The sequence below is a fragment of the Falco naumanni genome, chromosome 10 (assembly GCF_017639655.2).
Source record: "Falco naumanni isolate bFalNau1 chromosome 10, bFalNau1.pat, whole genome shotgun sequence".
Lineage (NCBI taxonomy): Eukaryota > Metazoa > Chordata > Aves > Falconiformes > Falconidae > Falco > Falco naumanni.
The window spans coordinates 20,801,359-20,811,800 of record NC_054063.1 but is presented as its reverse complement, the minus strand read 5'-3'; the positions used below and the strand labels follow the sequence as shown (position 1 = coordinate 20,811,800).

At 58.1% G+C, this 10,442-nt stretch overlaps 2 protein-coding genes across 12 annotated transcripts in view; one reads left to right on the top strand and one right to left on the bottom strand.

Annotated features, from left to right (window-relative positions):
* The first annotated feature begins 3,184 nt into the window (after positions 1-3,184).
* LPXN (leupaxin) lies at positions 3,185-6,483 on the top strand. Of its 4 annotated transcripts, XM_040609742.1 has the most exons (9): positions 3,185-3,270; positions 4,164-4,312; positions 4,449-4,504; positions 4,872-4,974; positions 5,054-5,209; positions 5,311-5,484; positions 5,567-5,648; positions 5,877-6,025; positions 6,102-6,483. In XM_040609742.1, the coding sequence occupies exons 1-9, from the start codon at positions 3,258-3,260 to the stop codon at positions 6,366-6,368; spliced, it is 1,149 nt and encodes a 382-aa protein (XP_040465676.1). In that variant the 5' UTR covers positions 3,185-3,257; the 3' UTR covers positions 6,369-6,483. The 4 variants fall into 4 exon arrangements, with proteins under 4 accessions (XP_040465676.1, XP_040465675.1, XP_040465677.1 ...); XM_040609741.1 differs by having other exon boundaries at positions 5,877-6,483; XM_040609743.1 differs by lacking the exon at positions 4,164-4,312 and having other exon boundaries at positions 4,891-4,974; positions 5,877-6,483.
* Positions 6,484-7,610: 1,127 nt separating this feature from the next.
* The window catches only part of CTNND1 (catenin delta 1), a 32,371-nt gene continuing 29,539 nt past the window's right edge, over positions 7,611-10,442 (bottom strand). For 5 of the 8 annotated variants that reach the window (XM_040608385.1, XM_040608391.1, XM_040608384.1 and 2 more), the window contains 4 exons: positions 10,002-10,089; positions 9,635-9,682; positions 9,405-9,502; positions 8,982-9,247 (listed from right to left, as the gene is read on the bottom strand). In XM_040608385.1, the coding sequence (XP_040464319.1) occupies positions 9,143-9,247; positions 9,405-9,502; positions 9,635-9,682; positions 10,002-10,089 (339 nt within the window). In that variant the 3' untranslated portion in view covers positions 8,982-9,142. The other 3 variants (XM_040608387.1, XM_040608389.1, XM_040608390.1) reach the window with 3 other exon arrangements.

The window sequence follows — 10,442 nt, the reverse complement described above, 5'->3', positions numbered from 1 at the left end:
AACCCATATTCTCTGCTATGAAATGACTTTGCTTTTATTCTTAAATAAAATTATTGTATTTCACACTAGAGAGTCTCAATGTGGGAAGTTACTCTCAAGTTCCTGTCATGATTGCTTTTTCCTTTGTAGGCAAGGTAGAGTGTTGCTTAATTCTTGTTAAAATAGTCTGGTGAAACCACTGCGCAGAACTACGGGTCAGATCAGGATGTGGCTCAGCCAGTTGCATTTGCTAGGCTTGTGTTTTGCAATGGGAGATTTTGTAATGCGAAGTTACAGTTCCAGATGCTTGTTTACACTAGGGCTCACATTATCACTGGAGGGGGAGAGTAAATCACTGAGAAGTCTAAAAATAACCCAAAACCTTTCACAGACAGGAAAGTTCTGTTGTTTGCAGAAAGGGAAGTGTCTGACACAATGATCTCTCAAAATAACCATCAGGGAGTGATACAAGCAGTGCCTCACTTTGTCTTTTGGGTAGCTCTCAGTATTGCTTGTCTCAAAACATACCATGGGACTCACAGCTTAGCGTCCCACGTGGCTTTTCTTGAGATGGTGCCCTGCTGGATGTCCATACTGTGGGCAGATAACAAAAGAGCTGTCACCAACACAGAGTGTCAGTAATTAAGTGAACCTCGGCCTGCCAGCTTGGTACAAAGAGGCTTAATTCAACCCCATTCCACTCTGACAGTGCAGATGGGATCAGCAGCGTGTGAGAACAGGTGGCCAAGAATGCGTCAGCGTGGCCTGTGCAGCAAGCGTTCATGCCTCAGCTGTGCAGGGTGCAGCTCCCACTACCCGGGAGTTCAGCAGGCCCACAGAGAGGAGGGAGTGGACCCACGGAGGGGATGGACTTGGCAGGCGCAGGCTCAGCCCAGTTGTCAGCAGAGCTCATGGCTGCCTGTGAGGATGTTTACAGGTTCTGACTGCAGAGCCTCTTCCAGGTGCTGATGGATGGTTGCATCCTGCTGGTCTGCTGCCACAGAGAACATTTTAATGCCACTTACTTTTATATGGCCTTGAGGTGATCCTCTCCATTGCCAGGATCAGTAATATTTCTGAAGCAGCCACTTCTTGTGCTTCTGGGCCACTTTGTGGCAAATCGTGTATCCAGAGGCAGTGCAGCGCTTGATTGCAACCCTTTCTTCCAGGATCTCCTGAAAGCTTTCCCCATGAGGCGTGAAGCTGCACTCGGAACTGGGGCTCCTCTTGCCTAGCAGTGCTAGAAAAACACCTGAGGCTTATTTGGCTTTATCTGGAATAGGTTATTTTTCTGAACAAGCCTCTTCCCTGGGGATGAAATGGAGGAGTGGCAGAAGAGGCAAAGCCAGAGAGTACAGAAGTGAGTTCAAACAGATACCCACGGTTTGGGAGGTGTGGCAGACGTAAGAGACATTGCAAGAAGTGCCACGCATCCACAGAAGGAGCAGGGAGCCGTGGGCTCTGGCTGCATGGCTCATAACTTTTGCTCCCAAGGCTTTTATAGCATCCTTGAAACCCCAGGGCTGCCCACACTCAGGAGCCTAGCAAGGATGTGGTGACTCTTGCAAGCTTGCACTGGGCTAGTAGCCAGGGTGTCTGAGGTGTCATCCATGCACCTACAAGGTGATGCCTCCTGCAAAAAAACAAGCAAAAGCACAAAGGACATGTCAAGCCACACACCACCTCCTCTGCACGTGGCATCTAGGGATTAATAACCTGGCTCTAACGAGCGTGCGGCAGGGGTGTTGCGGTGGGATGATAGACCAGCAAGGGGGAGGGCGCCAGCAGCAGTGTGGGGGAAACCCCTGTCAAAGCAGGTTGGAAAAGCAGCTCTGGCGGAGAAAATGGAGCTGGAGGGTTGTGGTGGAACAGGGGGAGCATCTTGGTGCCCTGCTCCCCTGCCATGTTATTCCAGGTGTCTACATCTCAGGTGTGGGGCACGTTTTTCTTGCAGACATCATGGCACTGCCATCTCCTGCTATTCCCCTGTCTACTAGTGCAACAAGTATGCCAGTTCTTTACCTCTCCCTGCTGCAGCAGCTTCTACTTCATCCTCCAGCCCAGATTACCAACCAGTCCCTTGAAGCTGTTCCAATATCCACTGGCTGCTCTCAGTAGTGCCAAAAGATTTCTCTGCTTAAAGGCTAAGCCATAAACGTCACCGGATCCCCCTCACAGGGGTTGGGCATTGGTGGAGGCACTGGGGATAACGGCAGTACCCGTGGGTCTGTCTTCCCAAATGGTTCCCAACAGTGAGGGACCTGCGTCCTGGGGGCAGGCAGCCAGCCACCTCACCTTGCTGGCAGAAATGCCTGCGTTGCCCCTGCCTCAAGGCATGCATTCAGGTGCTCGTGGGCTCATTGCCTGAAACGGCTGCATGGGGAGCTCAGAGACTGACACAGTTTTGCTTGGAAGAAGCAGAAAAGTTCCAATGGTGGGTAAATCACACAAATTGCCAGCACAAAACAGCACTGTGGTCTGCTGCTGGGTGTTGTGCCTGGCTGGCGGAGATGTGCTAAGTGCATGTATCCTGATGCCTGTAGGGTCAGGGCTGAGCTGTGCCCAGCAGCCGCACATGTGGTACCTCTGGGAAACCTTTAAATGGCCAAGGCATCAACGCAGGGAGAGGGTGGCACAGCCACCAGCTTCAGCAGTGCCACTGCCGCCTGCGCCGCTGCAGTGAGCCAAGTCCTTGTGCTCACACTGGCTCTAAGTGACACAAAGGGATTTGCTGTTACCTGGAAATCAAAAAGAGGTTCCAAAAGCATCCTACCAAAGGGCAAGGCTGTGTTAGAGCATGCCAGCACTGTGAGTCCTGTGCCTGCTTCCACCACACCATCACAAATGCATTTCCACCCAGCACAGCAATGCCATCCCTTGCCACATGAAGCTGGTAGCTTCTGGAAGGGGCCTGGGTCTGCAGGACACATGCGCTCTGGATTCCAGCTGAGAAGTCCAAGGAGCTTGGCTGGTTTTATGAGTCAGGAGCTCCCTGGAAAACCTGCTGGCCAGTTTCTTCCCTCTCCGGCCCCAACCCAGGGCTGCTCTCGGTCCCCCTTGCCCCAGCCTTTGCCACCGCATTCCGCCTGCTGCCTTTCACACGTGGTGCACAGCACGCAACCCGCAAAGGAAGAACCTCAAGCGACAAACCCCAGCCCTGGGGGCGGAGGCGAGGCTGGAGAGCGGAACTGAAAGCCCGCACAGCCCAGTCTGCCCGCTCGCTGCCCTGCAGGCGCTGCCCCAGCTCCCCGGCCGCGGGGACCCTGTGCTGAGGCAGGATGGAGGATTTAGGTAAGCCACCCCCACCCAGAGCCAGGCTGGGTGCTGGATCATGCCTTCCATGACTTGGGGGAGCCTCGTCCTTTGTCTTCCTCAAGGTCAGGTGGGGATGCTGCAGAGGGGACAGCAGGGGAACCATACTGCCTGCTGTACCTCCCCTCTGCCATAGCTCAGGGGGCAAACGGGGCGCAGGTGGCTGAGCAAGTGCTCAGCCAAAAATGGAGAGCGCTTGAAGGCAGGAAATGGGCCGCAGCAGCGATGCAATCCTGGCTGCACACAATGGTGCCCAGCAGCCCAAGGGTGTGGCACGGTGTCCGAGGGTGCTGGGAGTCACCCCTGGCCTGGGCTGGGGGAGACGGGGTCAGGAAAGCAGCTGCACTGGGGGACGGAGGGGCATCCCTCCATCTCCTGGTGCCGCTGCAAGGGCAGGAAGATGTCGAGGGACGGCCAAAGTAGCGAGGTAAAAGTGGAAGGTGAAAGCGCTTTGCCGGCCCTGTGGGACACGCCGCCCCTGCGGGACATGCTGCTCTGGGTGCACAGGAAGGATGGAGGCTTAGCTCTCTTGTGCCAGGGCTCATGCTAGGACGAACAGGAGGGCTGGTGGATGTTTCTTTGTAAGCCAGAAATGATGTGCAGGGGAAGCAGGACCCCTGTTGCCAGCGGTCCCCCATGCTCCAGGAAGGCTGCGCAGCGCAGTGGGCACATCCTGCACTGGGGATGGGGGTTGGGGTGAGGGTGCTCAGGGCCACCACAGCCCCTTGGGGCCCTGGCACCTGGCTGGCAGAAGCTGCTGTGCTGCTGCTTTTGCTTCTGAGATTTCAGGAGCGGCATATGACTGCTTGGGGGGTGCACAGGCAGGGGGGCAGCCAGCGGCTGGGGCACCCAACCTGGGTCTCTCCATGCAGATGCTCTGCTGGCAGAACTGGAGCAGAGCTCTCGCCCAGCCCCCAAGGACTGTGTGCCGCAGGTGCCCAGCTCCTGCAAGCAGGATCCTGTCGCAGCCAGGCCCTCAGCCCCCTGCGGCCAGCAGCCGGTTGCCTCGGCAGCCCTGAAGGTAACACCTCAACACGGTGGGGCTGGCAGCTGAGACCCTGCTCAGCAAGGGACAGGGGTGGTGGCACTGGGCAGGCAGCAAAGGGTGCCAGGGCAGCAGCCTGCGGGTTTTGGGCTGCAAGGTTTTGTCCTTCCAGGCGCAGCTGCCACCTCAGGCTCAGCCTCAGAGAGAGGATTTGAAGGCAGCATACAGGTAAGACGTAGCCGCGGGAGGGCAAAATCATCTGGGGCTACCATTTCTATGGCTTGGACTCGTCCTCTGGGGTCACCTGGCCTCCCACACGTCCCCCCAAATAACAGGTCCTCCCATGAGCTGGGGCAGGGGGGTTGCATCTTGCATCCCTGCAGCATTGCTGGCGTGAGGGCTAGGCTTCTAGCAGACCCCTCCCTGCCACACATGGCCACCCCTGCCAGCACATCCCCAGGGAGGTCCCCTGCCCCTACTGCGGCCTGTGGAGAAAGGGCAGCAACCCACGGGGGTGGAGGACTCCCGGTCCAGGCACCGTCCGGCCGACGGGCTGGAAGTGGCAGCATCCCTCACTCTCTGCCATGCCCGACAGCCCCATACCGGTCCCACAGCCGCTGCTGCCGTCGCCCCCACCCACAGCAGCTGCCCAGCAGCTGGACGAGCTCCTGGCTGACCTGGGCCACATGCAGAGCAAGGTGAGCCTCCTTCCTGTGGGAAAGGAGACTGGGGGGGGGCTGGACCCCACCCAGCCCTCACCACCCTCCCTCCTGGCAGCTAGTGGCTGTGGGGCAGGGAGCCGGGGTGCCGGCGGAGCCCAAGTCCCTGCTGGACAATATGCTGGGCAGCCTCACGCGGGACCTGCAGGAGCTGGGAATCGCAGCCACCCCCGCTGGCGTCTGCACCGCCTGCCACAAGCCCATCTCCGGCAGGGTGAGCCCCCGTGCCTCCATCCTAGCACCCCTCTTCCCTCTGCTCGCAGCATCCCTGGGAGCTGCTCTCACTGCAGCCCCCCACCCCCCCACCCCCCGCAGGTGCTTACAGCCCTGGGCAAAACCTGGCACCCTGAGCACTTCACCTGTGCCCGCTGCGGGCAGGAGCTGGGGGGCCAGGCCTTCTTTGAGCGGGGTGGGCGGGCATACTGCGAGGATGACTACCACCAGGCCTTTTCCCCCCGCTGCGCCTACTGTGCTGGCCCCATCCGCGAGGTAAGCGCCCCCCCCACCCCCACCCCCAGCCTCCCCTGCCAGCCCCCGCCACCAGCCACCTTCACCTTGTGTCTTCCTGCAGAAAGTCCTCACAGCCCTGGACCAGACCTGGCACCCCGAGCACTTCTTCTGCGCCCACTGTGGGAAGGTGTTTGGAGACGACGGTACGTCCCGGGGAAGGCTGTGGGGGTACTGCCCCCGTCGCCCCCGCTCTGGGTGTGCCCTGCCATAGCCCTGCCCTCACGCCCACTGCCCCCAGCCCGGGTAACCCCCCCTCCACAGCCCACCCTTGCCTCACCCCGCGTTCCCCCTTGGTCTGCCCCTTGCCGCCCACCCGGCCCCCGCCGCCAGCCTCCCCCAGGCGGGTGCCCACCCCAGCGCCCTCCCCGCAGCTTTCCACGAGCACAGCGGGAAGCCGTACTGCCGCCAGGACTTCCTGGCCATGTTTGCCCCGAAGTGCCAGGGCTGCGAGCGCCCTGTGACAGACGATTACCTGACGGCTCTGCACGGCGTCTGGCACCCCGAGTGCTTCGTCTGCGCGGTGAGTGCCCAGCGGGGACCCAGGGGCGAGCGTGTTCCCGAGGCTGTGCCAGCCTTCCCCGTCTTCTTCCACCCAGGAGTGCCTGAGCGGCTTCGCCGGGGGCTCCTTCTACGAGCTGGAGGGTCGGCCCTACTGCGAGCTGCACTTCCACCAGCGGCAGGGCAGCATCTGCCACGGCTGCGGCCACCCGGTCACCGGCCGCTGCATCACAGCTGCAGGGCGCAAGTACCACCCCGAGCACTTCATCTGCGCCTACTGCCTGGGGCAGCTGCGGAAAGGCACCTTCCGCGAGCGCGGCAACAAGATGTACTGCCAGGCTTGCCACGACAAGCTCTTCCTCTGAGCCCCCAGCCACCCTTCCCGCCTGGCCCCAGCACCGTCCGGCTGAGCTGAACGCACCTCGTATTCTTCCACCCACCAACGTCTGTCGACCTGAAGCAATAAAACATCTAGCCCTACCTCTGCTCCCCTCGCTGGTGGCTTTGGGGGACAAGGATGCAAGGCAAGCTGGGAGGGCTGGAGGGCCTCATAGCCAGGCACATCCGCTGATGCTCCACAGCACCACAGGTGTACCAGGTCCCCATCTCCCAGGAAAAGCCAGGGGCAACTGCCTCAGCTGCCGTTCCCCCATAACCCAGAGCAGAGCAGCCCCAGCCTCCCTGGCAGAGCAGTTTGAGCACCGGCAGCGCTGTGCAGGACGCCAGCACCACCCCAGCCCTCATCACCACAAGCCCACATCCTGCCACCACAGAGCAAAAAGTGCTGCTCTGTGCCCCAGTGAAGTCTTTCCAACAGCAACACAGCTTCAGAAAGAGCTGGTTTGAAGCAGAAGCCAGAAAGCTACTTCTAACGAGGTATTTCCACAAAGTTACAGAACTTCTTTCTGTATTTATTTTCACATGCACACATGGCTGAAAGCAAAGTGAGCCCACAGGGTGTTTCAGCCTGGCTCCAGTATTCCCCAGGAAAGGATGCACCTGTTTACAGCCTAGCCCCACTCCACAGGGGTCACGGCAAGGTATCCCAGCAGGAAGCCCCCGTGCTCGGGAGAGGGAGGGCTCTCCCCTACCTCCTGAGCAGCCCCAAGCACCAGGGGAAGGGGCATTGTGTGGAAACCACACGCACACACACAAAAAAAACAAACCTCGAAAGAGGACAACACATCACTCCAGCCCAAGAAAGGGTTTATCACAAAGCGGCACCTTTTGGAGCCACACACTGAGCACAGCCCTGACCCCAGAAAACATGCTTAGGCCCAACTGCAAAGCTACAAAGACCAAGGTGGCAGCCTTAGGTAGAAGGCACACAGACACACTTTAAAAACTTTATTTATATAAAAAAAATCATTTTGTTTTAAAAGCGTTACAAGAGTGTGCACAGGAATCAGACAAGGAATGGCTTGTTGCTCCTCGCTCCCCTCCTCCCTAGCCCCACTCCCTGCCAGGGCAGAGGTGGCCCAGGAGAACCAGGGGAGGGGAGGAGAGAAGAGGGAAGCTTTTTTTTTTTTTGGTTCATTTGGAATTAAAAATTAAGAAAAAGAATTAGTGTTTTACATATTTAAAGGAAGAGAGAAGAGTTAGACCCCAGAACAAAACCAAACAGAGCTGAGGTGGGGCTGGAGCCAGGGAGGGCTCAGGCAGAGCAGAGAGGTGCTTCTGGGCAGAGCAGCAGGCAGGAGCAAGGCACCAGTTCTGCCTACCACAGCCTCCCTGCTCCCCTTTTCAGGAGTGCCAGACTGGGGAGGGCTCCTGCTCCAGTTTGCAGCCTCCTACCCAGGCTTCCAGTTGCACAGGGAGCCCAAGGGCTCCGCAGAACACCACAGCACTAAGGTGTGCTGGGATCCCCCCAAAAAACAGGCTTCCAGCCCCACTTCAGACAGTTAAGGCTCCCAGTGGGGAAAGGAAGAGCTCAGCCCTGCCAGAAGCCTGGGAAACACCCTTTCCCCAGCAAAGAAGCCAGACAGTACAATTCAGAGAGCTATTTCACAGTGGCAAAAGAAAGGCACATGTCAAGAGAAAGTCTCCGGAGGCAGCTGGTGCACGGGGGTGAGAGGGGGGGATCCTGGTCCTCACACCTGGCTCATAGCGTGCCCCTAGAAGCCTGCCTCTCCCCAAAGCCCTGCTGCATCTCCTCCTCCCACAGGGACCCATCGCCTCCCACTTGGGGAGGCACATCCCAAGCCCCCTGCGCTGACCATCCTCTGCACGTAAGGATCCCTCCTCACACAGTCACTGGGTGGGGACCAGCCACCCCATCCAGACCCCTCCGCAGGATCTAGAACCAGATCCGCTCCTTCCCATGCCCCCCACAAAGCCTCACTTAGAGTAAAGCAAGAGAAGTTATTGCTGTTTTTTCCTTCCCCTCACCCCCCCCGTGACTCCAGCCCCCCTCATCCTGGTCCCACCACCACCAGGGAGGGGATGCTCCTTTGTCCCCCACAGCCCCGGTTGAAGAGTGATCCTGCACAAAAATATATCCTATAGGCAACAAAACAAAAGACAAAAAAGGCGCCAAGTGAGGTCCCAGTCTCTGTCCCTGCAGACGTCCCCGAGCAGAGGGAAGACGTGAGAGAGAAGGCAGCTCCTGGTCAAGGCAGAGATCTCTAGTCCTTTTGCAGCATCCACACCGGTTGATCCGGCAGTCAGGCAGCAGGGTTTTACTCTCTGGAGGAAGGAGGTGGCGGAGGACAGGGAGGAAGTTATTGGTCGAGGTGTCCCAGAACGGGGAGGTGCAGCGGTCTAGAGGAGGCAGAGTGGCCCAGGTTGCCCCTGGGGGACCAGGCCCAGTCATTTGGCTGGCTAGTTGGCACAAACAGTCCAGCAAAAAATCCAGGAATAAGACAAGGTAAAAGTCGGTCCATTCCACCACAAAGAGTTATATATATATTTATATATAATATATATTATCAACCCAAACTGAGTGGAGGTGGGGATGTCAGCTAGATCTTCTGCTGTGGAGAGAGAGGGAGAGGCATTAGCACGCCCAGTAATCAAGTGAGCAGAGGCAGCATGATCATGGCCCCGATGGATAGGGCAGCGATTGCAGGCAGCAGCAATCAGATCAGAATTTGTTTGGCCAAAGCACCCCTAACAGCAGAGCAGGATCTGTCACCACTGTTCAGATTGGGCAGGACACTGCGGGACATACCGACACAGGGGAACACACAGCGTTCTCCTCCTCCACCTCCTCTACCTCAGGTGGTGATTCCTGCCCCTCTTCCTGCTGCAGACACACAGGGGTTAGTAGGGGTGATAGAAGGGTGGGGTGTTAGCTGTGGGAGCCCAGCTCTCCCCTCCTCCTGCCAGCCAGGACAACTATGTGTCACACCTCCTGCACCCCAGTCCCACTCACTCTTTCCTCATTAGGAAGAGCTGCTCACCATCAATGGTGCTGCCTTCACTGGCTCCATATCTCCGAGGTCACCAGATCGGTCCAGTGTCCTGCTGTGGTCCCTCTCATTGAGTGTGGAATAGTTGTCTGGAGCAGGAAAGGGGACAGTCAGTCATGTCACCTCCATGGGAGGCAACATCATTGCCATCTGAATTTGAGCTCTGCCCCTGCCCAGCATACCAAGGAGGCAAGATGCTCCCATTCCAGTCCCTCTCCTACCTGGTCCCATGTTGCTCATCTGGATCTCCTCCCGGGAGGATTTCTTGTCTGCAAGCATGGGAGAGCAGTAGATCAGACACAGCCCCTGCAGTCACAGGCAGCAGAGGAACCACTGCCTACCCCAGCTAGAGGAGCCCAGACCCAGCACAGTTGACCCAAGGACGCTGCAGGACCTATGCTAACTGCATGCATCACTTCTAGCCCTGAGAAGCCACCTAAAGCCCAAACTAATGGTCTTGTGTGACCAGCTGTGGCCACCAAGAAAGCCAGGGCTGAAGAGCAGGGAGGGGACAGTGGCCAGCTGTTCTGGGTACACACCAGGTGGAAGGATGACAGTGGGGAGAGGTGCTGAAGGGCAGGCACATACCGGATTTTTGGTTCCTGTCGATGAGAGGCAAGGTGCTGTCATCAAATGAGTTGCCTCCCTGGGTCCGAGAGACATTGCTCAGGTTCACCTGGAGCATCAGACAGTGACCACTCACATCCTGGCCCACGCATTCCTTCCTCATCAGCACATCCCATCCCTCCAGCCCCCAACACCAGGACAGACCCAGGAACCCTCCCACAGCCCCCAAGCAAAGGGCTTGAAGCAACCAGAGAGTGCTCCAGAGCCCACAGCTGCACCCACGTTAGTGGGGGTGGCCTGCCTGGACTGGGTCCGGGCAGCACCCTGCCCCTAAGCAGCAAGGACAGTCCCAGCTTTCGGGAAAGAAACCGAGCCCTGGAGAACCTTGCTCTTCAGCATCTCCACAGTGGCTCTTAGTGCTGCAAACTTTCCTGCCTGTAGATCTGCACGCTTATGTGTGGG

Coding starts and splice junctions, on each gene's coding strand:
- LPXN (XM_040609741.1), top strand. Junction 4,975..5,053: donor TGGGCCACATGCAGAGCAAG/GTGAGCCTCCTT, acceptor CCCTCCTGGCAG/CTAGTGGCTGTGGGGCAGGG. Junction 5,210..5,310: donor ACAAGCCCATCTCCGGCAGG/GTGAGCCCCCGT, acceptor CACCCCCCGCAG/GTGCTTACAGCCCTGGGCAA.